Below are 26,681 nucleotides of genomic sequence, written 5' to 3' on the forward strand. Positions count from 1 at the left end.
TCAGAGTTGGCTCCGCGTACTTCTTCCACATCGTTCTCTCTTGTTTTGTCGGTGGAAAGAATAAATATTGCATTGCTCATGCTCATGTCATGGTAGGTAAAAGGGGGGAAATAAAAGGGAATTGAAAACGAAAATGAACAATATTAACTCGGGAATCGGGATGGAGGGTAGGGAGACGTGGGGTAGGGTGATAGGACTTTTGACGGAATTCGTAACCAATAACATGATGCAAATGGGGTCAATACTGTCGTGAGGGTCAGGTGAAAATGAACAGAAAATAGAAAGGAATCTCGCGACAGAACGTTCTAAACAGAAAGGAACAACAAGCATGGGTCACGTTATGGCGGATCCAGTAGCTGCTTGACAGCTGACACGAAACAGTAGGTGTCCAAAAAACGAGACTCCGGATCGACATTGCATCTTTTATATCATAGCCTAATGTTTATGTCTGGGTCAACGTGACGACCACGTCGGCTACCAGTCGCTTTTCTCAAGCCAGCATCTATTGGTTTCCGTTGGCTTGAAGGGCTGCCGCTTCAGCAGCCTGGTTATTAGCCGCGGCCAGGGCCTTCGCATCGGCTTCGTGGAACACAGACTCGATAATCTTCTTTTCGTCGTCGTTCAGAATGTTCGTCAGGTTTTCGTAAAGTTGTGGCTGTTCTTGTTGAAGGTCTAGCACCTGAGTTAGCACACATGCCACTGCCTAAAAGAAAAGAAAAGATAAACTTACTCAGGAAGACCTGTTTAAACAGCCCATACGGTTCGAGCTTATCCAAAGGAGTCTCGAGTAAGCTCTCCTCGTCAAGCTCGTCGTCGTCGTCATCCCCAGCGAAGGAGCCGAATTTCTGAGCCTAGTGAAGAATTAGTAACCGATCCAAAACGGAGTATTTGTATTACTCACCTCCTTGTTCAAGAAGTCCAGGTACGCGGCACTCTCATCGGGGATATCACCCTCGGCGCCCACCTCGGCCTCATCCTGTTCCGTCCATTCAATTTCGCCGTCCCAGTCGTTTTCCTCGTCATCTTCCTCCTCTTCTTCATATGTGAAGTCCGACTCCTTTGTCGCATCTTCGCGGTCTGTGAATAATTAATTAGCTTCCAGTCTAATAGGCTGGATTTAGAAAAAAAAAAAAAAAAAAAAATACATACTCTTAACAGCGGCGGGCAATGTGTGGAAAAGTCTGGTGACTCCCTGGAGCAACCTAGGCCATCCCTGCTGAACGCTAGTTGGGACATCTGCAGGGTTCAAGGTGAGCAGTGAGGTGATGGCGACAATCGATAGCGTCTTGTCGTGGACACGTCTGAAACCATCAATGCTTGAGAACCAGGCGCTGAAGAACTTGTTCGTCCACCCCTTAGATTCCAGAACCTGAAGACTGAGGACAGGGTTGTAGTAGATGGCGTTGATCACCATCTCCATTAGGTGGAGGCGGTAGGACTTGGTCCGTGCCTCTCCAGCATCGATGACACGCATCGCGAGGTCGATAAAGACAGGGATATATTGGTCGACATAGCCGCGGAGGTTTAGCATAATAGTCTCGGCGAGCTTGCAACCGCAGATCCTATCAACACCACCAACCTTTTCATCGCGGAAAATGTCCTCAACCATGCCAACAACGGCGGCAAGGTAAGCGGGGTTCTGGACCATAGTCTGGGAGCCATACGCCACGTAGTTGTCAAGTGCGGGCAGCATGTCTTCCAGATACAGCTCAGCACCGGCCTTGAAGGTCTTGTGGATGAGCTCAAAGGCCTGCCACATAGTGGGAGAGATAGATTTTGAGGCGAATGTGCAGCTGTCGATGATTTCAAAGACTTCATTGTAGAGATCGTAAAGCTTGTTCTCGAGAGTAATGCTAATGACGGGCATAAGGATCGTTTCTAGATGTAAGAGCACATCGGGTGTGCTCTCCAAAGTGAGGATCAGGGTTCCAATTGTTTGCAAAACACCGAGAGCAGTGATGCTCTTGTCGTCCAAGAAGTCACCGTATGAGTCCTCGTCACCCTTGGCAGCGTTCCTTTCCAGGAGCTCGCCAACGATACGCATGTAGGTATCACGCAACTGCTCGCTGAGAGCAACAGCAAAAGGCGTTAGCTCGGCAGAGAAAACTTCCACGAAATCCTCCATAACATTGGCCAATGCGTCAACGTCAACCTCGTTGGCGAGCTTGAGAAGTTGCTGCATAATCTGGGGGATATTCTGCTGCATCGAAGTACGAATGACATCGTGGCGAATGAGAGGCTGGAGGGCGAGCGCAGCCTCGACACGGACGGGCAGTTCAGAGTCCGTCATGGATTCCAGGATATTCCGGTAGATAACCATAAGGTTATTAGGATCCTTGAAATCGAGCTGCTCGAACTTTTCGAGCGTATCGCACGCACGCGCGCGGAGGAATCCGTGTGGGCTGCGGAACTCCGGGAAAACATGGCGGACAAAGAAATATTCCACCTGATCTGCGATGGGGCTCTTCTTTCCTAGAATCACGGATGACAATGATCCAATCATGCGCAAAGCACCTTCTTTCTCTCTCGGCAGCTTCTGATCATCCGGAGCAGCCTCGTACTTGCTAACAACACCATTAACGAAGGTGAGAATTGAGAATGTCTGCTTCTTGCGGTTCTTGGTAAGGGTAACCAGGAAGTTCGTGGCGGCAACATCGGGGGCCGACACCTCCTCGTAGTAGTTCAACTTTCGGTGGAGGTATTCGGATGGGTCTGTCTCGAACAACTCAATGTCCTCGTCACTCTGGCACAAAATCGGGAAAACAAAATGGGCGATGAGATTATCCATGTGCGCCTTGAGGTGATCCCACATCGACTTTGGCTTGACACACTCTTCGAAAAAGATCAAAGTATAGGAAAGGGCGGGGTTGCTCATCCATTGGCCCTTTGATACATATTTGTCAATCTCCGTCAGATACCCCTTTAGAATCTCGGGTGCGAATGTTGAAATGAACGACTTGGCGAACTGGCTGTAATCGGGGTTACTGGACTTCGACATGGTCGTGGGGTTTCCGTATCTATAAAACCCATATTAGACGAAGTTGACTCCCTATCCCAGAAAATCTACTTACCTAATGAAGAGACGGTTCAAGTTGGCGTAAGCCCACTTCTTGCACTTCCACCAGTGGGCAAGTTCTCTCTCTTCCTTGGATTCCATCATAGAGTTCGCCGGAGGCTGCTTAGCGATAATTCGCAGGAACAAAGTACACCAGTCGACGGTCGCCTGGTGCGATTGGAGATGCGGTGAAAGCTCGAACTGTCTATCCGTCAGTGTTTTCATACAACATTGATAGTATCCGGGCTACCCACGTAAATTGCATGCTTGTATGACTTCACCACAATACGAAGCATTTCTGCCGCCTCCACACTCTCCTCATCCACGAGCTTCGATCCGATGCTCAACAATTGAGGGAAAGAATGCTCGATGATTTTGTCGAATTCCTCCCGCTTGTCCCCCGCCTTAAATCGGTAGACACGGCAAATGGCCAACAGACACTGCAGACCTGCATACACCGAGCCCGCATCGTTCGTACCAAGCAATTGCATAGTAATGTCAAGGAACCCGGGCCATTGTTCCGGAAAGTCATGTTGAAGGATCTTCTGGAGTAGAGGGACAAGCTGGGCGCGAACGTTCGGGGGTGTCGATACCAAGGCAGGAATCAGCCTCTCTCGGAAACCTGGTTTCTCGGCCTCGGCGATGGGCGCGCGTAATGGGCTGTCTTCCAGACTGTTCCATCCCCGGTTGATTCGATTCTTCAGATAAACACCCGCTATCGATCGCCCCGCAGTTAGTAAAGCCGTGGTCCAAATCATCGACGCGGAAAATCGGCCGCAAGAATAAGATGACTTTGATCCGTGCAGAATAGGAAAAGATGTCGACATAACGTACCGGACAATTGAACAGCGTTCACCTGCTCGCCCTGCAGGATATCCAGCAGAGCGTTTATGAAACCCGGTTGTGTCTCGGCCTAGACAAGAAAAGAATAATCGTCAGCACAAACATCGCCAGAGGCACGTTCCACCGCCCAGCACATACATATTTCAAATCAAGCTCCGCCTGCCGTCGAATGTCGGCATTGGCATCTAGTGTGGACTGGATGCGATTCCGCAACACTGCAACATCCATCTCGCTCCGGCAACGGCCCCCTGATTGCAGAAATCAAGACTCAAAAAAATAAACGGGACAAAAAAACCCCTTGACGTAGTGGCGTAATCGAGGAGCCCAGAGAGGACAAGGAGGAGAAGATAAGAGGGGGATCAATAGGGAGAGGGCACTTTTGGTTTTCTCTCGTGGATTTTCAGGCGGTGTTGGCCCCGCGTCTAGGGCAGCGAATCAGACCGCCTGCCGCCCCGCGCGCGGTAAGAGAATTTTCGTCAAAACGCTTGGTTCAGGGGACGGATATTGGCTCTTACAGAGAAAGATATATTCAAATACACTCTGGTGAATAATCAATTCATAAATTCTGCGCGATAAACAGCTGTGTTAGGCTGATAGTGTGGTTGTGCCTGATTATTCCTACTTCGTGCGATCACGAATTCTTCTGGCAGAAAAATAAAAAATAAAGACCGCATTGTTACCCACGTGGTTCTCATCAGCCACATTACTATGGACTTGTAGCCTACATATACAGGGACGCCGCGAAAATCACGTCCCTCTTGATCTTCTCCTGCGCTTCTTGCATTTTCGCGTAAAGCGTCGGGTCTCCAACCAGCTTGGCCGCATTCTTCACCTCCCGGCAAGTTTCGTCAAGTCGGGTAATGGTTCTCACAATCGTCCCCTCCATCACATCCGTGAGATCCGTGATCCGGTTAAACGACATCCCCTTGGCCCACTCGTAGACAACCTCCGCCAATCCAAACCGCGGCTGGCTGGCAAAGTCGTTGTTGTCCTCTGTGGACTGAATTACCTGGTGCTGGATCTGCACATCGTTTACCTTCTCTGAAATCCGGACTATGGCTTCCATGCCCTTCTCCAGGCGGGGAGTCAGTGTTGGAACGTTTTCCGTCTTTTCTTGGAACACAAAAGCAGATAGGAGCGCGACTATCTCCTCCGGCTCATATTCGGCGAGAACATTTTCCAGGATCAGCTCCGTCAAAACAAGCTCATCTGCGGAATGAATCTCGCAGGCGACCTTTCCTTTCAGCTGCACGCGGGACTGCTCGTCGACAAAGCCGAGGTCCTTCAGTACCTGGATACGCTGCTCGTAGTCAGGAAGAAGCTGGAGGTTCTGGTCCGACATGAGCTGCTTAAGCTGTGAAATATTTTCCTTGATTTGCCACTCATCACGTTGCATCTCGAAGTGTTTCAAGAAATCGGGACACTTCAGGCAATCGCATGACTGGGCAACATTCGCTTGCTCACGTCGTTTGTCGAGAATGTCCCTCAACTGCAATTCTTTAATACGGGCCCAATCTAACTCATCCCAGGTCGGTGTTGTCCACGAAGAGCATAGTTTGGACAACTCCTTCTCTGCGAACTTGATCGCCTCTATAACGAGAGTTAGCTGGTCCTTTCTACCCAAAAAAATTGCAACAAACCTTTCTTGATATTGAGGTACCATGTCGGACCACTAATTTTGACAAGAGTATTGGTGACACATTCAATATCGGCAATTGGAATCTTGAAGACTTTCAGGGTCATATCAGCTGCGCGGGTTGGGAGAGGGTTCATAAATCCACGGAACGCAGGTAGGAATGGGAGGATCTCGCTTGGATGGCGCTTGCTAGCCAATTTGCCTATCTCGAGAATTTGGATCACCGGATTGGGACCGCCACCGACTTCTCGCACTATAACACCAGCAGTTCGCGATCCGTCTTTACGATACACAACGAGCCGCTTTGGCACAAGAAGGCGTTTGCCAACAGGTGACGAAAGTAAATTTAGGTGTAGCTCGCTCGTGAGTTTTCCGTATTCGACCGATGAATCATGGCAGGTGGCAATATCAATATCACAAATCTCGCAGGGCTCGCGTTTGATTTTCTCCAAACTAGCCTCTGATATTTGTACCTGCTTCTCGTGTTCGGGCAGTAAGGCCTGTGTGGCATTCTCGCTGAAACTTCGCTTGATCATTTCTTCGATTTTCAAAGCTTCGACTCGCAGTAAGTTCAAGATCATGTTGTACGTAAGCCTAAACTGTGACCGAAGTTTCGTCGGATCACCAAGGATCATCTTTCTTAGTGCGCCGGCAGCAGGCGCCTCATCTTTGCCAGAGTTCACAATGATCACATAACCAACGTTATCGAGACCTCTTCGTCCGGCACGTCCTGCCATTTGAGTGTATTCACCGGGCAGTAAATCTCTGAAACTTTTGCCGTCATGCTTGCGGAATCCGGAAAAGACGACTGTGCGGGTAGGCAGGTTAAGGCCCATCGCAAATGTCTCGGTAGCGAAAAGGACCTTGACCAATGTTTTCGCGAACAGAATCTCGACAATTTCTTTCATGATTGGCAAGAGACCGCCATGGTGAACGGCAATACCTCGGCTCAATAGCTCACGAAGTCGAAGGATCTGCGGCAATGTCCTGTCTTCAACTTTGAGGCGAGTGAGGGACTTTTCAATAGTCATATGGATAAGACTCTTCTCAGAGGCATTGCAGAAATCTTGGTTAGACAACGAGTCTGCATTTTGCTCGCATCGCTTCTTTGAAAAAACGAATATACAAGCCGGTAGCAGATTCTCCTTGCGCAGATGTTGGACAACTTGCACCCAGACAGTCTTGTCCTGGGCAGCAGTTGTACGTCCGCCACCTCTACCTGTACGCGCAATATTTCCGGTTCCCCGATTTGCTGGCGCGCCTCTACCTCGTTGTTGTCCGCCTCCGCGTTGTCCGTTTCCTCTCGGACCGCCTCGAGCAGGAGCTTGTCCACGTCCTCGTCCTTGAGGACCACCCCTGCTTGCTTGAGACTGTGCTTGGGCCTCGGCCGCTTTCTGGGCTTTAATTTTGTCCTTGCCGGAAATGATATCATCTGCTTCCTTCCAGTTGTTTTCGAGGAACCGTTTGTTAGAGTCGACAATCTTGAATTTGTTCTTCCCAGCCCAAAGATAATGTTCAAGGGGAACGGGTCTCTTGGCTGTCGATATAACGTAGATATCCTTCTTCTTTGTTCGGCCCACCCAGGATGCGAATTCCTGCGTATTAGGCACTGTAGCGGAGAGGAGAATGAGAGTGACATGCTCGGGAAGCATAATAATGACTTCTTCCCACACGACGCCTCGTTCAAGGTCATTCACGTAGTGGACCTCGTCGAAAATAACAAATTCGACATCTCGGATGAGATCTGCACCACGATAAAGCATACTCCGTAAAATCTCAGTTGTCATAATAAGACAGCTTGCTTCCGGGTTAATCTGAACATCACCCGTCAGAATACCAACATCATCAAATTCATTTTTGAAGTCGCGGAACTTCTGATTACTGAGGGCTTTAATGGGCGACGTATAGATGGCTTTTGTCATATGCTTAGCAGCCAACGCAATGGCATACTCCGCGACAACTGTTTTGCCGGCTGATGTATGTGCAGCCACAAAGACCGAGTCTCCGCCCTCGAGATGATAAACAGCTTCCTTCTGGAAAGTATCCAGCTCAAATGGCCATTCACGGGCCATATCCGGCACAAGCTCGTGGAAATTGGAGATTTCTTTGTTGACGTCCACAACATGAGCCCATTCTTTGCCGCCCTTTTTCTGCAGTGTTGAGAGCAGCGGCGCACGCGGCTCTAGAGAGGGGAACTCAACAGGTAATAACGAGTCGATATCTTCTTCCTCTTCGTCCTGATCCGATTCTTCATCTTCGATTTTCACGCCTCCTTCCACATCGGAAGCTGTCTCATCCTGATCGGGACTGATATTTTTATCCTCTTCCTGAAGCGTGTGTTCAACTTCTTCATCCTCCTCCGCGGCTTCTTTGGACTTTGCCTCTCCAAACTTCAGTCCGCGCGAGAAGCCAGGTGCAGCTTCAAGTAGGCCTCCCTCAGTCCCAAAATTAATGATGCGATCCAAACCAGCCTGCTTCCCCGCAGAACTTGAAGCCCCTGGAGTCTGCGTTTCCTCCATCTCGGCAATCGCCTCGACACCATCCAAACCACCAGGAGCAAACGGGAAGAATCCCGCGGCACCCCTTACAAAATCAGCACGGCCCGCCGGCCGGCGAAGCAAAGACGTCGAATTCTTCGCATTGGCGCTATTAGCGGGGACAGTGACTTCGTGATAACCCGTAACACGCCCTTCGAGACCTTCGCGATCGAACCGAACAATAGTCCGAGTTTGCGTGCCGGCAACCTCGAATAGGTCAGTGTAGTCCGTTGATGTATCCCATCTCCTGGTAAATTGTCAGTAACATACTCATCAAGGCCTGAACACTCGAATCAGTTGAAAGCTGACGGCAGAGCCTACCTCTGTAAGCGATTCAACCACTCGGAGTTAAATTGAGGCGATGGGTTCAGGAATTCATCCTCCAGCTCGCGCCTCGTTTCCGTGGCAGATGGGCGTGTTCTGCGCCGAGGGGCGTAATTTTGGTAACTGCCGTTCTCTTCCTCTTCAAGGCGCGCATCAAAGGACTTCCCCGCAATACCTTGCGAGTCCAGGTTGAGCCCGGCTAGGGTTGATGTGAGGCTGTCCATCGGAGCATGTATATTGATGCCACCGATATCTCTTCAAGGGAAAGCCTGGAATGAGGAGCAGGAGTACACCTCAGCCGAGTCAATGGCTTGGACAGCCACTCCGCGAACGCCGACAATCTATGAAATCTTGCGAATATTAAAGAAAACTCTGTCTGTATGCGGAGATAATTCACGGGCCGTTGGATTGAGAGTGTATGGTCCTAGGCTCCTAAGGCGAAACACAGCAAGTTGAAAGCGGGTGTCTTGGTGGGGGACACAAGAGCTTTCCGCTGACGTTGTTGCGGGTGGAGACCTGCGCTGGCTTGGTGGCAGCCGTCCCGGATACGAGTCTCATAGATAGTGAATGGGTATGAAGAACCATAAGTACTACTAACAGTGGTGAGGGCCTGGTTCAATATTTTCTATAATATGTGGACTTGAATGACACGGTAACATCAATCCCTATTAAATTAGAGTTTTATTTTGGAAAAATCTAACGCCACATTGGTGCACTAAGAAGAATTGAAACCAACAATGGGAACTATACAACACTCCTGAAAACCCAGCGCCTCATAATAATGTGATGAAAATAGGACATGAGAATAGGAACCATTATAATGTTTAGCCTTTCGTATCAGCAATAGTTTTTGCCAGTCATTGGCAAGAGAAGTCCTGCGACCCCGCCCACGACCAGACTCAATTCTGAAACCGATAACAGGACCATTAATCGTGGGTGTTGCTTTTGTGATGCTCATATGATGATGAGCCAACCGATTTTGCAATTAATATTAATTATCTGTAGGTCATCACTGGGAAAGTCTTGCGGTCCGTGATGTTTAGTTGGTACTCAAAGATCCCAGTCACGGTTGCGATGTATCTAGGAAATTAGAGTCAGCCTGCACCTGCCAGGATAGAAACTCATTTCTGCTTACAGTGATCTCCCATCGGCACCAAATCCAAGTCCAGCTGAACAGTTGGGATCCGAATCTCGGCGCCCATACCCAAAGCTATGCTCTGGCGGATCATGGATTACGCTTCGAATCCGCGAGGGGCGGGCATGATCAATACCTAGCGATGGTTGCTGCGTATACCGTTGCCCGCGCATACTATTTCGACTCATGGTATCTGCCTCATTAATGAGCTGCCGCTGGCGTCGAAGGCGCTCGAAGGCCACTATGTTCGCTCTTAAGCTGGGCGGGACATCCGCATCATCGTCTTGTCTTTCAGGGCGCCTATGAACAGATCGAGATCGCTGGTGATTTCTCGGGCGCGGTATCGAACTTTGAGTGGTAGTGGAGTAGTCAAAATTTGCCGTCGGTCGGGCTACGGTCCTGCGAAGCCGACTCCCATTTCCACTCTCATTACTAGAGCCACTTTGATCACTTGAGCTTGCTTCCACAGGATGAGCCGGAGTATCTAACGTAGCGGACCGTAGCTCTTCCGGCGAAGTGGTCCAGCTCAATGTAATGCTTGGCTGTGGATCTGGTGTTGGGCTGTCCGCATTTGCATCTCGGTCTCTAGTCTCGTGATTGCTCTGTGAGTGTATGACAGGACGGGGTGAAGTAGGACGAGGTGCTCTATTGGCTCCGCTCGTGAGACCTTGCTGTCTTGTGCGAGACACAGAATGTGGGTGCGCATCAGCATTATCTCTGGTTGCCCGGTCTGTCAGGCTGTCCTCTACCACTGACGTCCAGCGTGCTGTATTCAGGAATTGCACGATTGTTCTCTCTCTTGACGTTAAGTCTTGTATCAAACTTTCCCTCAGTGGTGAGGTATCAGATCCGTCACCTCCCTGATCATCAAAATGGCCCTCAACCGAGTCAAGTAACGCCCGTGAATCAAGTCCGTGATACAGTTCGGGAGTAGCCTGCCTGTCCACGCCAAGCATTGATTCCATTGATTCGTCAATTATCGGCTCCATCTCAACTTCCTCAACGTCGTTTGATTCATTCGCATCGAATTCGACTATTTGTCTCCGCATAAAAGCCTGCCGCACATCTGCAATTCCAGCATGCCCTTTATCCTCGAGCCAAACAAGAAGGTCCCAAGGTTCGGGTGAAAAGCTCATACACCGCACAGCTCCGCCACGAAAGTTAGACCTCGATGAGTTGAAATAGCAGACAATTGGGCTCTTGTCAGAAGGAGTGGCGGCGGGTTCCTGGATGCTCCTAACGTCAAAAATTGTAATCACTCCGGATTGCGATCCAATGGCACACAGTCTATTGGATTGGGAAAACGCAATAGTAAAACAGCATTTATCTTCGACCTTGGGGCCGAGCTCCATCTCGAAACAAAGAATGCGGTCCAATGTCCAGCCGCTCAACTTCTCTCCTGTCTCAGTGGAAACCACAGCCGACAGGTCACGAGTGAGGCTGTAGAAATAGGCGCTGGATTCATCTCCAACCGCGGCCAGGAGACTCGAATTTGGTGAAATGATTGCATAATTCATACACGCCGGGTGACCGAGTTTCTTTAGAACTTTTGAGCGTGTCATTGAATATATGGTTACTGATTTGTCATTGTTGCTGCAAGCGCAAAAGAAGTTAGCAGGCTCTAAGCCGAATATGAATGAATATCCACGGTAATACCTAAGAACCGCAACATCTTCGTCTGTGAATCCTTTTTCATCGCCAGGTAGACGATGGATAGTCACAGAGTTGACGATACTACCACCGAATTTATGCAGCTGGACCTCCGGTAATTGACTGGCACCAAAACCCAAATTCGACGGTTGTTCCGAACCCGTCGATTCTCGTGGCGAAACCCTCTGTGAAGCTTCAAGATCAATTGGCAAAGCGCTATCTACATCCGCCGGCTGCCCAGTCGGCGTGTCGCGAGATACACGCACGTTCCAATCGGAAAGCTTCACGAAAGCGCACTCGCCATTGTTTGTGCCTCCGATACCAATCCAGCCATATCCAGCAGCAAGACACTTCGGTTCGAATGGAATAACTGCGATCTTTTCCCGTTTCCGCGATGAAATGTGAATTGAATACACCACCCGGTCGGCGATAACGTAGATTCTATCCCGATCGGCTGTGCTGATGTAGTGTCGAAGTTGTTGATGGCTACAGGATGTCAGTCCAGAGGCCAACAATGTAACAAACCTGACCAAGGCAAGGGTGGGACAGACTAGTTAGGTATCTTGAAAGGGAAGAAGCGGCGCTTTGTAGGAAGAACGAGGGACTCGGTCGGATGATACCTAAGCCGAGTTGGGTAGTTTTAGCACACGACGGGACAAAGCAACAGGGTCCTGGGCTGGAGGTTGTGGGTAATACTAACGACAGCGCGGGATCCGTAGTCATAGTGAGAGATGGTCAAGACCAGAGTGACATTGTTAAATGTGGCAGCAAGAGAGAAGCGCCGTTGTTATTAGGCGGCGAACAGCGGGCAGTCAAGCGATAACGATGACGGAGAAGCGTTCGAGCTTTGTGGCGGCGATAGTCTTATTCTAGAAGAATAAGTGGTGTGGTGGAGCTTGAGGACTGTTACCCAAATCCCATGAAAGTCAAGATAGCTGGAGGATTGGCGCCGCCCAGCTCAGACCAGAGGTCACAAGCTACAACTAAACGTGATTAATTTCTTTCTTTTTGGTTTCTCAGGCCCCAGCTTGTGGTCATAAAAAAAAAGGGAACGAAAAGTGAACCCCAGATAGTTAGTAACCCCGGTCTTTAGGTAAGTATTGATGTTACGAGTTCGGAGGTCAAGACCTCACACGTCGGACGGATGACGTAATACTTATTGCTCGATCCGGGGAACTTGCAAGCGGCGAATAACGTGATAGAGCTCGAGTCTTTTGTCCTCCAGGCCGAGTCTCACTCTGAATACTTGCTAGTTGATGCAGTAGTGTGATCTTGTGGTTAAGCTAACCTTGAAGTCTGTTTGCCGTTGATGGAGCTCATCCATGTTGTTTCTCCTGTTAAGGCAAATATATATTTTGAGCCGACCTTCAAGGTATATACACAAAAACTGATCGACGACTTTGCGGATCAAGGCGGAATTACTAAACTCAACGCCTAAAGAACGCATAGAAGCATAATAATACATTTACAACCAGTATCCAACAAACTGATACATAATAACGATGTCTTCGCTTCGGCGTGCATGGCAGTGGCAACGTCTCTCCGGCTACCCATCCGTCGAACGGAGGAAAGGCGGCAAAGCCTCGGTCGGACTCCCGAAGGGACGGGTCACGTGTAATGCATTGTGACACTTTGGAGCTTAAAACACCGGACGAGGATGGAGCTGAGTTATTTAACAAGGTCTGTAGAGATCATGGGCCTTTCTGTAGAGATTGAGAGGAGTCTCCGCTGAAATAACCCTTCCTGGAAGATGCTAGCATCTCCCTGAAGTCCTGAGCAGAGGCGACCGAGCTGCAAGATCGGTTGCCCAGACGGTCAAAGGTTAGCTCGATGTGACACTGTGATTGGACAGACAGGTCAGCAGCGTGATTCTACCAAGTTCGACGACGGGCCGAAGCTCTCCGCGCAATTTCCACTAGTCCTCTTTTCTTTGCCGTCTCCCTTCCTCCAGTTTCTTCCTCTCCGAAAACAAGCCAAAAAATTCTTCCTCATCTCTTCACCTTCCCATCTCTCCATCCGATACCCTCTTCCATCCATCCTTCCCTCCTTTCGATTGAATCGACTGGGGTGTGTTTTATAATCTTTTAATTCCTGTATTATTTTATTTTTCTGTCCTTCTCATAATCCCATCACAATGCTCTCATCCCGTTTCGTCCGCGCGGTAGGTCTTGCCCCTTGTACGGTTGCGCTGCAAACAATTACATCGACGCTGACTTGAACCTGTTCCAGCTCCCGCGCACTGCTCCTTTTGCTCGCGCTCCTGCTTTCAGACTCCCTAGCGTCGCTGCCCGGCGATGGAACTCTACGGAAGAGAAGGTGAAGGGCCAGGTCATTGGTATTGATCTGGGTGAGTACAGCTTGTTCCAAACCATCATTGGTCGCATTGCCGTGCATCGCTAACATGGATATGCAGGTACCACCAACTCTGCTGTGGCTGTTATGGAGGGCAAGACGCCCAAGATCATTGAGAACACTGAGGGTGCCCGCACAACACCCTCCGTCGTCGCTTTCGCCCAGGACGGTGAGCGTCTTGTCGGTATCGCTGCTAAGCGCCAGGCTGTTGTCAACCCTGAAAACACTCTGTTCGCCACCAAGCGTCTCATTGGCCGCAAGTTCACCGATGCTGAGGTTCAGCGTGACATCAAGGAGGTTCCCTACAAGATCGTCCAGCACACCAACGGTGACGCTTGGGTTGAGGCCCGCGGCGAGAAGTACTCTCCCGCTCAGATCGGAGGTTTCGTTCTCAACAAGATGAAGGAGACCGCTGAGAACTACCTGAGCAAGCCCGTCAAGAACGCCGTCGTCACTGTCCCTGCCTACTTCAACGACTCCCAGCGTCAGGCCACCAAGGATGCTGGTCAGATCGCTGGTCTCAACGTCCTTCGTGTCGTCAACGAGCCCACGGCTGCTGCCCTTGCCTATGGTCTTGAGAAGGAGGCTGACCGAGTTGTCGCTGTATACGATCTCGGTGGTGGTACTTTCGATATCTCCGTTCTTGAAATCCAGAAGGGTGTGTTCGAGGTGAAGTCGACCAACGGTGACACCCACCTTGGTGGTGAGGACTTTGACATCAACCTTGTCCGCCACATCGTCCAGCAGTTCAAGAAGGAGTCTGGCCTTGACCTCTCCGGTGACCGTATGGCTATCCAGCGTATCCGTGAAGCCGCTGAGAAGGCCAAGATCGAACTGTCCTCTTCTCTGCAGACTGAGATCAACCTTCCTTTCATCACTGCTGATGCCAGCGGTGCTAAGCACATCAACCTCAAGATGACCCGCTCTCAGCTCGAGTCTCTTGTCGACCCTCTCATCAACCGCACTGTCGAGCCCGTGCGCAAGGCCCTCAAGGATGCCAACCTCCAGTCCAGCGAGATCCAGGAGATCATCCTTGTCGGTGGTATGACCCGTATGCCCAAGGTCACCGAGTCTGTCAAGTCTCTCTTCGGCCGTGAGCCCGCCAAGTCCGTCAACCCCGATGAGGCTGTCGCCATTGGTGCCGCCGTCCAGGGTGCTGTCCTTGCTGGTGAGGTCACTGACGTTCTGCTCCTCGATGTCACTCCCCTCTCTCTCGGTATCGAGACCCTTGGCGGAGTTTTCACTCGTCTGATCAACCGCAACACCACCATCCCCACCAAGAAGTCACAGACCTTCTCTACCGCTGCCGACTTCCAGACTGCTGTCGAAATTAAGGTCTTCCAGGGTGAGCGTGAGCTTGTTAAGGACAACAAGCTGCTTGGAAACTTCCAGCTTGTTGGCATTCCTCCTGCCCACCGTGGTGTCCCTCAGGTCGAGGTTACCTTCGACATTGACGCTGACTCCATTGTCCACGTCCACGCCAAGGACAAGTCCACCAACAAGGACCAGTCCATCACCATTGCCTCTGGCTCCGGTCTCTCTGACGCTGAGATCCAGTCCATGGTTGACGATGCCGAGAAGTACGGTGCTCAGGACAAGGAGCGCAAGCTCGCCATTGAGGCTGCCAACCGCGCTGACTCCGTCCTGAACGATACCGAGAAGGCCCTCAAGGAGTTCGAGGACCGTCTCGACAAGGCCGAGGCTGACCAGATCCGTGAGAAGATCAACACTCTCCGCGAGTTCGTTGCCAAGAACCAGTCTGGCGAGCTTGCTGCCACCGCCGATGAGCTCAAGCAGAAGACCGATGAGCTCCAGACTTCCAGCTTGACCCTCTTCGACAAGATGCACAAGGCCCAGTCTGAGCAGCAGCAGCAGCAGCCTCCCCAGGGTGAGAACGGCCAGGGCGAGAACAAGCAATAAATGTACTACCATGATTGACCATCATGCTTGAAGCATCAAGCTTATTGGTGGCCTCTTTGTATTTTTTACTATTTCCCCCTACTGTTTTTCTAGATATGATCTCCCTTTTATTTCTCTGCATTCTGTGTATACATACTGATGGGGTTGTTTGAGATGCCCTTGTCTCGGTGTACGGGTGTTAAGTCATTGATTTTTTTTACTCCTTTTTTACTCTTTTCCAAATCCCCCGCTTTGCTTCATACCCTTTTATCGGGCAAGCACTCTGATTTAAACGGGGGAGCAACCATTGGATGGATTGCAGGTTTGCCTACAAATTTGTAACTTAATGACATTACGGCTTTGGGACCACAAAAGCAAGCATGATGTGGTTGGTGGGCTTGGAGCGTGTGAGATAATAGAATAGGAAATTCTCCTCTCGATTTAACAAGGAAATTGACCAAAAAAAAGAGGTAAACTGAAATTCACAACTTCTGAATCCTTCTGAAACTGTAGATGTTGCAGACAACACACAAGCAGGGCAGGAGCCAGTCACGGACACCAGAAGTCTACAGAAAGCTGCACTGAGAAAGTTCCAACTTTCCAACCTCCAACCCGACAAGGCCAACACAGCACAGATTGGATGCTCCGAGCTCGAGCCTCGGCGCCTCACTTTCTTCCCAGCCGGTGGCCATGTACATCTATCCAGTCTCAGAAACCCACAGACATGCCCAGCGTGCCCACTCAGCGTTTCGAAGTGATTCAGACTCACAGACTCACAGTCTCACTCAGCTAGTTCGTGCCTAAGCGGGCTAACGCCCTCACGCTCTAACAAGCCCGGATCCATATCTCAAACCAACCGGGGTCCATCCATCCAATTCCAGTTCCCGTTCTGCTTTCAGAGTCGACTGTAGTTAGTTGTTACTTTAGTGTGTGTTGTGTTGGCCTGCGCGCCAGCTGGCCAAACCGGTCTCCAGTAGATAAAGTGGACCGAGGAGCTGGCTCATGCTCGAGTTCCTGGGGAGAGTTTAGTTCCGACTTGGCTTCCTCCACTCTTGTTTGATTCTGAGGCACAATCTGTCTTGTTGGTGTTGGAGCAAATAATGATTTAATATAATCATACGTATGTATGACTGAGAGACGGGGCACTGGGAGTGGCAACTGCAGACTGGCACGTAGCTGGCAAGGGGCTGGGCGGGGAGAAATGCATGCAGTACCAGTTGGACTTGGGTCAGTCCTACGTTACTCCAGTCCAGCAGTACGTACTAGTTGCAGCAGTGCAGCAGCAGGGTTGTCACTGTCAGCGTCAAATGTCAAGTTTTCTGTCTTGAGACAGTGAGCTGGCTGCCGTTTTGGACTCATCCACGATCCAGATTCCAGATCCAGCCAGCAGCGGATCTCGTTTTGTCGGGACAGCGGACTGAGCGGAATATAGTTCAATAATCAACGGGTTTAAGGCCTTAAGTTCAAACATTAATCCCTGAGCGAGCGGCTGGGCTGGATACTTTTACGAGGTGCCTGTGAGAGCTAGCTAATGAAAACGCAGAACGGCGTTTCGAAGTTCCAAGCATAAGATTCGAGATGAATCGATTATCGAGATGCGATGGTGTTCGATGGAAGATTCTGATTGTCGGCAGGGAGTCCGTACTTTCTGTTATCGGCAGAGCTGTGGCTCTTCTCCACTGGGAGACGTGCAGAAACAGTGCAGCCAAGGAGCAAATCATTGCGGTACACAAATGCAAAGACAAACCTCCAACAAGACTGGATTTGGGGAAGAATGGGAAGAACCGGACTGGACCATCACATCATCCGATCAGAATGCAGCGTCCTGACTGCTGATTGAAGGTGCCGTGAGTGTGAACTGTGAAGAATGCGAATTCCGACTGGCAGGGCAGATTCTCGTGACAGAATTAATTTGAAGATCATTTAATAATAAACAGGGAATCCACTGGTTGTTGACGATTTTTGAGTGGTGTCGACCCCACTTGGATTATTGCACAATTTCCAGTAAAACTTCTGAAGGGCTGAGCTCCGTTTCCAGTCTTTGTGTTCCCAGGTTCTGCTGTTTATCGTGATTTCTCAGCTCTCACTTCCCGCCGCAAGAGAGTCGCTCTCCACAGACAGAATTAGCGAGAGTGGACAGTTCCGGCAGCTGACTTGGTTCTCCCTCTCATTTAAAGTGTTACACATTGGTAGTAGATCATCGCACTCCTATTGGCCGCGGCACCCTAAAAATAAACAAGCCCAGCAATTGTAACAAAACTGTTGAGCTGCTCGGCCAGACTCCGGCAGACTGTCCAGCACAATCAGTGTGTCTCCATGGTTGGCCCTCTGCGCGCCTCATTCGACAGCAGCCTGAAGGTGCAAGGAGCTGGCCTGGGGGTGACTGGATTCCTGATTGCAGGTACATTGTTGAGATGACTGTGTTTGTCACTAGTGCGACGGTAGTGGATTCTCGATCCATAGAACGCCCCTATTAGAACCGCTGGGACCACACAATCAGCTGGAAATAACAGGATAGAATTTAGTGGGGAAACAGAGAAGAAAAACAGACCGGCCAGCAAACCGACCTGCTGTTGAATTTATTGCATTTGCAGAGAAGGGGGAAGGTTGCGATTGAGAAACCCCAGGCAGAGAACATAATATTGACAATTATTACTACATCTGATGCCGGCTCGCTAGTGCAGTCCCAATTGTGTCCATTTGATTCCATGGCTTGTTTGACCGCAAGATCCCACTGGTTTGAGTGAACGACTAGTTGAGCTAGCTGCCTCTTAGTCTCCAGCCTGGAAGAACCTCCAATCGATCACATTCACCTTGGCAAGGGTCCTTCTGTCTTTTCTGCCTTCCGTTTTTCTTGCTCCGTTTTTGACTTTGTCCTCTTCCACTTCTTGATCCATACATATCCCCGTCCAGTAGGATCGATACATCAGTCAATAAATCCCTTGCTTGGCCGTTATCTCGACAAACCACCGAGTCGCTAATTCTCCTGGTCGTCGCTGGACTTGTGGAGGGAAAGAAAAAACGGGCAAGCTGCAGCGCGCTAGCAGTTTGTTTTTTTCAAGGTTCTCTGGCTGGGGGTGACTTTCTGAAGGCCTTTTCGTCGTTCACTGTAAGTACTTTGAGCTTGCCTTCTTCCCTATTTGGCTGCATCCCCCCTCTTGTCGTGGCTATATCTACTCGTTGCCTTGAGTGCTTGGTTCCCCAGACTGTCATTCTCCGCCTCGTCAGACCACCGCTGGTCGACTTCCCTCAACTACATCTCGAGTCATTTGTCTTGACATATTGTCTCTCTTATGTCAAGAACCCAATACACTTAGCGGTACCACTAACCTTGTGCTGGACGTCTAGTCACTCCCACCATGACAGTTGCTGCACCTCCAGTGCCCTCTGTGCACGAGAATGGCATGACCGGCAATATCCCTGGTCACCATGTCAACATGAGTCTACCGCGCTTTCATCCAATTGCTATGAACCCTGGCCAACCAGTGCCTCCGGAGTCCATGATGCACGGCCACCAGCCGTTCCGTCACTACCCACCACCGATGCAAGATCAAGGGCCGCCAGGCCCCCAAGGACCACCCACACCTGGCGTATCTAATATGGATCACATTGAGGCCCGCTTGAGGCAACTGGAACATGAAGAGGCCGCTCGTATGGCTGCCCGTAGCCATTTACTTGCTATCCGGAAGCGAGAAGATGAAGAATTTCGTAGGATGACTGAAAACGCAGAGGTAGAAGAAGAGGTATGGAATGATGCTCTTGAATCGATTATAGACCGCATTCTGACTCGTGCTTTGTTCGACAGGAACTGCGAAGGCAACGGAAACGGCTGAAGCGGGAATCTATGGGCCTCTATAATTCAAGTCTCGAATCCCCTCCTCTACGTCCCACGCCGCCTCGTCGTCTGTCAGAAACCAATGCAGCTACTACACTCGCCTTCCTACAGCAACAAACTCCTCCAGAACCCCGTGCCATTGCTCCTCCTCCGCCTCCACAAGCACAGATTCCACCGCCTCATCATCAGCAACATATGCACCACGACCCAACAGGCACTGGTTCAATCCGACGAAAGCAAAAGTATACAATCAAGAACGTGGAAGCCTGGGGAGAGCGCCACGGACGACCAGCCGCACATGATCCTTCAGGACGAGCTCTCTGGAAACGCCCATCAGACGGTAGCCTAGTCTACCTCACCTGCCCGGTCTCCGGCTGCGGCAAGGCCGATTTCGTGACTTTGCACGGCTTCATGTGCCACCTCACAAAAAAGCACAAGGACCGCAGTCTAGGGAGCCAGTCCCGCGCCCTTGAAGTCTGCGGTGTCGTCTACGACCCCGCCGCCCCGCTCCCTCCAGTTGCCAACGGCCACCGCGCATCAACCGAAGAAAGCCGTATCGATTCCGCACCTACCGACCCCGAAGGATACCCGCAGGAAATGGAATATTCGACGGGCTCCGATGACGAGAGCGCCGTCCACTCTGTCGTCAAAACCGAATCGTCAGATAGCAGACCGTTGCCTCCGCCAGGTGCCCTCCTCACACCCTCGGAGGAACACCCTCCCGCACCAGTCTCTGTACCTGCATCCGTATCCGCGATACCTAAGACCAACGGCTCTACGAAGCAATCGATCTCCTCCATTATCGACCGCGAGCCCGAGTCAGCCCCCTCGCCCAGAAAGCGGGAGCGCACCATCTCCCCAATCCCATTCGCGGATGAAGTGGCTGAGTTGGCGCGGGAGCGGCAGATGCGATTTCCGAAGGACGAGTTGTCCGGCGAGAATAAGAAGAACGCAGAGGCCGAATAAAATACGAGTGATATAATAATGCATACATACGTGGACGACCACTACTGTTACTACCACTGTCACCAAACTGACTGTCTGATTAACTAACTGGACCATTGCATTGCATTGCATCGCATTGATTTTTTCTGTTGTTTGCCAAAAAAGAATTTCGCATCTGGACTTTGCATTATTTGAACTGAGCTGAGCTGCACAAAGCTTGAGCTTAGGCCTGTCTGCATCAATACCCTCTTGTTATGGTATACCAGGTGGATCTCTACTATAGTTTTCCATCTCTAATATATAATGTTTACCTACGGCCGTCCTCAATTTTAATCTTTCTGAACCTTTGTATTGTAATACTAAGCAAAAGAGAGACTACTACTTCTATCCAGGCGTGGAATTATATATAGAGGTACATCAAAGACCACTCTAAATGAAGAGCCATCATGTCTTCAAAACCAAAACATGCACCAAATACCCACTCCCAACACCCAACCTCTCCCCCAGCACATCATCAGCCACCCGCCATACCCTGAAATAGCGCATCGTCTCCCTTAGCCACGCCTCAAAGACATCCGGCGAGCGCTGCTGCTGCGCAATGATGCATATTGTTGGTTTCTTCCGCCGCCCATGAGTTAATGGCGATCCGTCTGTATTGGGACTGAATATCGGCCGCAGCCGGGCAATCTCAGCGCAAGCCCGCACGAAGGGCGATATTAGAGCTTCGTTGTAGATGCAGTCGCACGAGAGGAGGATGTCGAAGCCGTTATCCTCCTCGTCTGACCCCTCTTCATCATCCCCATTTCCACCACCGTTATGTTGTGAAGGGTTTGATTGGTGTTGGACCTGCTGCTTCAGTGTCTCGGGATGATCCGTTTCCCAGTCTAGGGATGTGAACGTGATATTCTGGTGTGGGTTTGTGTTTGTATTCTCACTCTCATTACTGCCAGTATTAGTAGTGGTAGTAGATGGTTTCTGCCCTCTTTTCCCCTTTGGCTGCGCCTTGGATTTTCTGGTAGATGCTGATGCTGATGAACGTGGAGGATTGCTGAGTAGGTTCTGGCGGAAAAGACGGTGGACGTATTCCTGGTCTGTGGCGATGTAGTGACCGTCCCCGTTCCCGTGCGGCTCAAGGAGGGGGGAGATTGCGAGGGCCGTGAGGGCTGAGATGCCGCATCCTAGCTCGACGACTGTTGATGAGGGTCTTAGGATCGAGTGTGTCCAGAGGGGATTGGATAGCTGGTCTGAGAGCCATTCTGCGAAGAGGGGGGTTATTTTCCATAGGACTAGATTATTCGTTAGCGGTCGCGTGAAGTGATATAAAGAGTATGTAATTTTATATTGTAAGATGTATGTGTACCTGCACCTGTTGTCCCTCCAGCGCGAGAAGATGAGAGAAGCGTTGGAGATTGGTGGACTGTATACTCCTGGTCGTGGATGGAGATGTCGACGGACGTGGCCTTGGAGTCGACGAAGCCTAGATTCGAGGAGGGGATGTCTTGGGAGAAGAGGAGGAAGGATTCTAAGCAGATTGATCAACTACCGTGTCTGGTTTCTACTATAGCACATGGGTACACAGGCTAGGCTGAGGAGGTATTGTATTGATTGACATACCCTCTTCGGCATCTTCTACCTCTTGCCCGATGAAGGAGACGAAGCTTGTTATGCTTTCCATCTCGCTGATTACTCGGGGATGGGATGTATAGTTGACGGGTTATCTTCGGGGGAAAGTCTGATAGTCTATCAAAGATGAAGCTTTTCATCGAGTCAAAACCCGAGGTCTGTGATTGGCTGATGACCTTGGACTAAGTTGGGTTAGTAATCTTCGACTTCCAACGCTCCGGCCTCACATGACCTCGTTTCTGTGTCAGAGGTGTCCGTCAGAGATCGCTGCAGTCGATACAATCAATGCAGCATCAAGCGCGCGCCTGAAGAATTACGGATCCAGTGCTACGGGTCGTCGGAGTATCCATGTCGTCAGCGGAGGCAGATACTCCGGAGTTCCCTGGCGCAAGGTTGTCTGTGAACTGAGAGAGCCTACCGACGATCAGCCCGAGCGAGGCTCTAACTGGGTCGAAATTAGCAGTCTAGCACCCTTCGAGACGGCGTTGGGGCTAAATTCCCAACAAAGCTCTGTAGGCGAATGGGATGCTATGGTGCTTCCGACATCGANGTGCAAGTGTAACTCGATCCTCGAATCGAGGAGGATCAGAAGCTCGAGACCAGGCCGCGTGCCTGAGCTTTACCGCGGTAACTGAGTGACTTCCTGGGTCTTGGGAGTCTGTGCGCAAAGGTGCATTAATATAATTGTCGCCTTAATATCGCAGTGGGACACCAGTCCGGAATGCAACAAGGTAGAAAGGTAGACTGACGGTGTACGATGTAGACAATCCACAGTTGACAGTCGTCGACAGTAGAAAGCACTCCGGAGTAGAAGTATCTTTGGACAGGAGTGGTGGAGGAAGCTGGTCCTTTCTGCCCACTTGCCCAGCCACCAAGCAGTGACTTCATCGACGCAGCTCACAGGCTGTCCAGAATTGTCCAGGCTCTTTCTTCCTCTTCCTTTGGCTCTCCCCACGAGACAAACCTCCGTTAAGTCTCTTTCCTAGCTCCTTAGCCTTTCAGCTTCCCCTCTTCCTCGCTTCTCCTCGCCCCTTTTAACCGCCCTGCTTTCCGTCCCCGCATTTCCGACCTCTCCCCGTCTCCATCTTCGGTGAACTCTCATCCTCGAGACCAGCTAGAGCTCGAGCTGGTGCCTGTACGTGCACACTTGTCCTTTCATCAACCCGATAAAGCTCTAATAATCCTCCGATCGCCGTTTAGGAACCACCTTCTTCCTCTTTCACTTTTTTCCACCTTGTGTCGCTTGCCCCAAAATCCTTCACCATGTCGAAGAAAGAGGGCGTTATCCACCCGCGCATGTCCAAGAAGGGCCCCTTCACTGTTGAAGTTCCTGGCGTTGAACCCGTCGAAGGAGAGACCATTCCCCGTCGTCTTCCACAGGCTAAGAATGGCCTGATTACGCGACCTGCCGACGACCTGACGACAACCTATGATGCTTTCCGCCGCTCGGCGCGCATCTTTGGTAACGCCAAAGCAGTTGCGAGCCGTCGCTTAATCAAAACCCACGTCGAGACCAAGAAGGTCAAGAAGGTTATCGATGGACAAGAGCAGGAGGTTGACAAGCAGTGGACATATTTTGAGAAGGGCCCTTACTCTTACAAGAGTTTTATTGAGTACGAGAAACTGGCTTTGGAACTTGGTAACGGTCTGCGCAAGATCGGCCTCAACCAGAGCGACAAGGTCCACCTCTACGGCGCGACGAGGTACGTTGTGATTTCCTGCATGGCATGGGTTTGAAATATTGACTTCGATGTTTCTCTAGTTTAAACTGGCTGGCGATGTCACACGGTTCTGCTTCCCAGTCTTTGACCATCGTTACTGCGTATGATACGCTGGGCGAGGAAGGATTGGCGCATTCCATTGTGCAAACTGAGAGTGATGCCATCTTTTTGGACCCCTCCCTCATTAAGTCTCTCGCGAACGTCCTGGACCGAGCGAAATCTATCAAACATGTTATCTGGAACACCGATGAAGAGCCCAAGCAGGAGGATCTGGACCGGTTGAAGAACGACTTCAGTTATCTTAATGTCCTGAGCTTCGAAGACCTGCGAAAACTAGGAGAGGAGAACCCCTCAGACCCTGTTCCCCCATCTCCAGAAGACTTGTGCTGCATCATGTACACATCTGGCTCTACTGGTCCACCAAAGGGTGTTCCACTTACTCATGGCAATGTTGTTGCCGCAAGTATGTGTTTTTTTCTCTCAACCCCAAGACCCATCCTTAAAATTCAGAGCTAATATTGAATATAGTGGCGGGAATCAACGAAATCGTCGGTCCCTACATCGGCCCCTCGGATGCGCTGCTTACCTACCTTCCCCAATCTCATATCCTGGAATACATGTTCGAGAACCTTTGCCTCTTCTGGGGTGGTACCATGGGCTACGGAAACCCGCGCACGCTTTCCGACACTTCCATGCGGAACTGCAAGGGCGACATTCGTGAATTCCAACCCACCATCCTCGTCGGTGTCCCCGCGGTCTGGGAGTCGGTGAAGAAGGGTGTCCTCAACAACTTGAACAAGAACAACGCCATTGTGAAGAGTCTGTTCTGGGGCGGTATGTCTGCCAAGAACTTCCTGATGTCTACTGGCTTCCCCGGCTCAGGCATTGGTGCCTGGTTCCTTGACAATGTGATCTTCCGCAAGCTGAAGGACGCAACCGGTGGCCGCCTGCGCATTGTCATGAACGGTGGAGGCCCCGTCTCCAAGGAGACCCAGAAGTTCTTGTCCATGGCCATCGCTCCCATGATCAGCGGTTATGGTCTGACGGAGACCTCGGCCATGGGTGCTCTGAACGACCCAGGCGCATGGAACCCCGACGCTCTCGGTGAGCCACCAGCTTGTATTGAAGTCAAGCTCGTTGACTTCCCGGATGCCGGATACTACGCCAAGAACAACCCTCCCCAGGGTGAAATCTGGATTCGCGGAGGCAGTGTATCAAAAGAGTACTTCAAGAACGAAGAGGAGACCAAGAAGGCCTACGCTGAGGGTGGATGGTTCATGACGGGCGATATCGGCGAGTTCGACAAGAACGGCCACCTCCGGATCATCGACCGTAAAAAGAACCTTGTTAAGACGCTCAACGGCGAGTACATCGCGCTCGAGAAGCTCGAGTCCGTCTACCGCTCTTCCCCCGTTGTCGGCAATATTTGCGTCTTCGCCGCCGAAGACCAGGACAAGCCTATTGCCATCATCGTTCCTGTTGAGCCTGCATTGAAGAAGATTGCCCACGACAATGGCATTGAGGGCGACACTGTCGAAACCCTGGTTCACAACGAGAAGCTGAAGTCTATCGTCCTTCAGCAGCTCCAGACCGCCGGTAGATCTAGCGGGCTCAAAGGAATTGAGATCATCAGCGGAGTCGTCCTCGCTGACGAGGAGTGGACTCCCCAGAACGTACGTTATATGCTTGATATATGCTAATTCCCTTCTCCCTGAATAAATCAACTGACAAAACAACAGGGCTACATGACCGCCGCCCAAAAACTCCAGCGCAAGAAGATCGTCAGCAAATTCCAAAAGGAGATCGACCAAGCCTACAAGAAGAAATAAAATCGCCCTTCTCCGCGTTGTTTCTAAATGTACATTTTCAACTCTTCTCCATTAATCTTGCATATCCAGGCAAGCAACCGAAAGATAAGCCATATCCTCAAAGCGAGCGAGCGAGCACATGCACATGCACACGCACATGTTGATGTTGACGTTGACGTTGATGTTACGACGATGTAGCCACGCACGCTATGAATGAAAGCCAGAACTCTATGGATAATTGATATACCTTTTTCATTTTCATTTTCATTTTCCTTTTGCTTTGCAATGTATGATTCTCTTGTTCTGTCGTGTTTTTGATTTGTTTTGCTTGTTTGCGTTGTATTCTATGCAATTATATGCTACTTACCTACCTATTTTCCATTGTTCGACTATATAAAACATATCCCAATGGATTGCATATCTTTCTATATTTTTTATATTTTCGGTGGTCTTTCCATCTTCGCTTCCGCTACTTAAGCTATGCCTTAACGCTGGTATGCTGGATTAACTATGTTGTGCATATTGCATTAGCTTATGGGTGACTTAACCTGAATCCGTATATCTATCCTCAGTAAATTGCTCAAAACGTAACTGCCGGTATCAAAACCTCAATGTTGGGGTCGAGCCTGATGTCTAGTAGTACATCATGGATATACTCTTGTGTATACAGCACCAAACAGGAAGGCGGAATATATAGGCACTACTCCTCGCCACGCCAAAAGTACAAAAAGGGAAGGCACGACCCGTTCGGGGTCACATCCGCAACCTTGAACAGCTTCTTTCTATTCAAAGTAGACGACAGAAACAGTTGCGTCAGGGGCAAACTCAATTCGGACTCCTTCCCTACCTACCTATCTACCCTAAATTATAAAAGACGAGCAAAAATTGACAACACAGCATCCTTTCGCGAAACAAAATGTCGCTTTGGAGGTTTGTTTAACCCCAGCCAGCTCCGCTCCCGAACCCGAGAGAACTTGAGAGATCTCATTCCAAATCTCGAGTCGCAGCGCAGCGCATTGACCGTTCATTACTGATTTAATCTCTGTTCTTTGTCTATATAGCTCCTACAAGTCCCTGTCTCCCAAGACGCGAGCGTTATTTGGAATTGGTGTTATGGCGTGGGCGTCGATCGGGCTCTGGACATCGTCGCAGGTCGAACAGGCAATGGGGATGGTTCCGACAGCGGCGGAGCAAGCGGAGCTTGATCGAAAGATGGCCGTTCGGGTTTCGAGAGTGGAAAGGGATTGAATGGATGAGGCTGGGCTCGGTCTTGAATTCGGGCTTGGCCATCACGAAGGGCCGGGCCTTGCTGATGCGC

At 50.4% G+C, this 26,681-nt stretch overlaps 7 protein-coding genes across 7 annotated transcripts; 3 read left to right on the forward strand and 4 right to left on the reverse strand.

Annotated features, from left to right (window-relative positions):
* Positions 1-502: 502 nt before the first annotated feature.
* ASPSYDRAFT_57909 (putative nonsense-mediated mRNA decay protein (Nmd5)) lies at positions 503-4,126 on the reverse strand (the record flags this gene model as incomplete). The annotated part of the gene is made up of 8 exons (XM_040849452.1): positions 503-672; positions 731-851; positions 902-1,077; positions 1,150-3,017; positions 3,072-3,256; positions 3,310-3,770; positions 3,890-3,968; positions 4,037-4,126. The coding sequence occupies 8 exons, from the start codon at positions 4,124-4,126 to the stop codon at positions 503-505; spliced, it is 3,150 nt and encodes a 1,049-aa protein (XP_040702452.1).
* A 493-nt stretch (positions 4,127-4,619) lies between these two features.
* ASPSYDRAFT_152118 (SKI complex RNA helicase subunit SKI2) lies at positions 4,620-8,619 on the reverse strand (the record flags this gene model as incomplete). Its single annotated transcript, XM_040842162.1, has 3 exons — positions 4,620-5,488; positions 5,539-8,318; positions 8,393-8,619. 3 exons carry the CDS (start codon positions 8,617-8,619, stop codon positions 4,620-4,622), a joined length of 3,876 nt encoding a protein of 1,291 aa, XP_040702453.1.
* Positions 8,620-9,390: 771 nt separating this feature from the next.
* ASPSYDRAFT_57911 (uncharacterized protein) lies at positions 9,391-11,903 on the reverse strand (the record flags this gene model as incomplete). Its single annotated transcript, XM_040849453.1, has 5 exons — positions 9,391-9,475; positions 9,531-11,123; positions 11,187-11,666; positions 11,732-11,800; positions 11,881-11,903. 5 exons carry the CDS (start codon positions 11,901-11,903, stop codon positions 9,391-9,393), a joined length of 2,250 nt encoding a protein of 749 aa, XP_040702454.1.
* Positions 11,904-13,253: 1,350 nt separating this feature from the next.
* ASPSYDRAFT_45038 (Hsp70 family protein) lies at positions 13,254-15,824 on the forward strand. Its single transcript, XM_040846960.1, has 3 exons — positions 13,254-13,341; positions 13,410-13,527; positions 13,594-15,824. Exons 1-3 carry the CDS (start codon positions 13,315-13,317, stop codon positions 15,450-15,452), a joined length of 2,004 nt encoding a protein of 667 aa, XP_040702455.1. The 5' UTR covers positions 13,254-13,314; the 3' UTR covers positions 15,453-15,824.
* A 2,966-nt stretch (positions 15,825-18,790) lies between these two features.
* ASPSYDRAFT_89386 (uncharacterized protein) lies at positions 18,791-20,232 on the forward strand (the record flags this gene model as incomplete). Its single annotated transcript, XM_040852155.1, has 2 exons — positions 18,791-19,174; positions 19,237-20,232. 2 exons carry the CDS (start codon positions 18,791-18,793, stop codon positions 20,230-20,232), a joined length of 1,380 nt encoding a protein of 459 aa, XP_040702456.1.
* A 423-nt stretch (positions 20,233-20,655) lies between these two features.
* ASPSYDRAFT_89387 (S-adenosylmethionine-dependent methyltransferase) lies at positions 20,656-21,886 on the reverse strand (the record flags this gene model as incomplete). Its single annotated transcript, XM_040852156.1, has 3 exons — positions 20,656-21,497; positions 21,572-21,733; positions 21,826-21,886. 3 exons carry the CDS (start codon positions 21,884-21,886, stop codon positions 20,656-20,658), a joined length of 1,065 nt encoding a protein of 354 aa, XP_040702457.1.
* Positions 21,887-23,097: 1,211 nt separating this feature from the next.
* Positions 23,098-25,384, forward strand: faa4 (long-chain fatty acid-CoA ligase FAA1; the record flags this gene model as incomplete). The annotated part of the gene is made up of 4 exons (XM_040842088.1): positions 23,098-23,537; positions 23,597-24,018; positions 24,084-25,228; positions 25,295-25,384. 4 exons carry the CDS (start codon positions 23,098-23,100, stop codon positions 25,382-25,384), a joined length of 2,097 nt encoding a protein of 698 aa, XP_040702458.1.
* Between the last annotated feature and the right edge of the window lie 1,297 nt (positions 25,385-26,681).

Source organism: Aspergillus sydowii, assembly GCF_001890705.1.
Source record: "Aspergillus sydowii CBS 593.65 unplaced genomic scaffold ASPSYscaffold_5, whole genome shotgun sequence".
Lineage (NCBI taxonomy): Eukaryota > Fungi > Ascomycota > Eurotiomycetes > Eurotiales > Aspergillaceae > Aspergillus > Aspergillus sydowii.

Excerpts from the sequence above, each read along its gene's own strand:
- ASPSYDRAFT_45038 (XM_040846960.1), top strand. The coding sequence starts at position 13,315 with ATGCTCTCATCCCGTTTCGTCCGCGCG. Across the intron at positions 13,342-13,409 it reads CATCCCGTTTCGTCCGCGCG|CTCCCGCGCACTGCTCCTTT; the intron begins GTAGGTCTTGCC and ends AACCTGTTCCAG. Across the intron at positions 13,528-13,593 it reads GGTCATTGGTATTGATCTGG|GTACCACCAACTCTGCTGTG; the intron begins GTGAGTACAGCT and ends ATGGATATGCAG.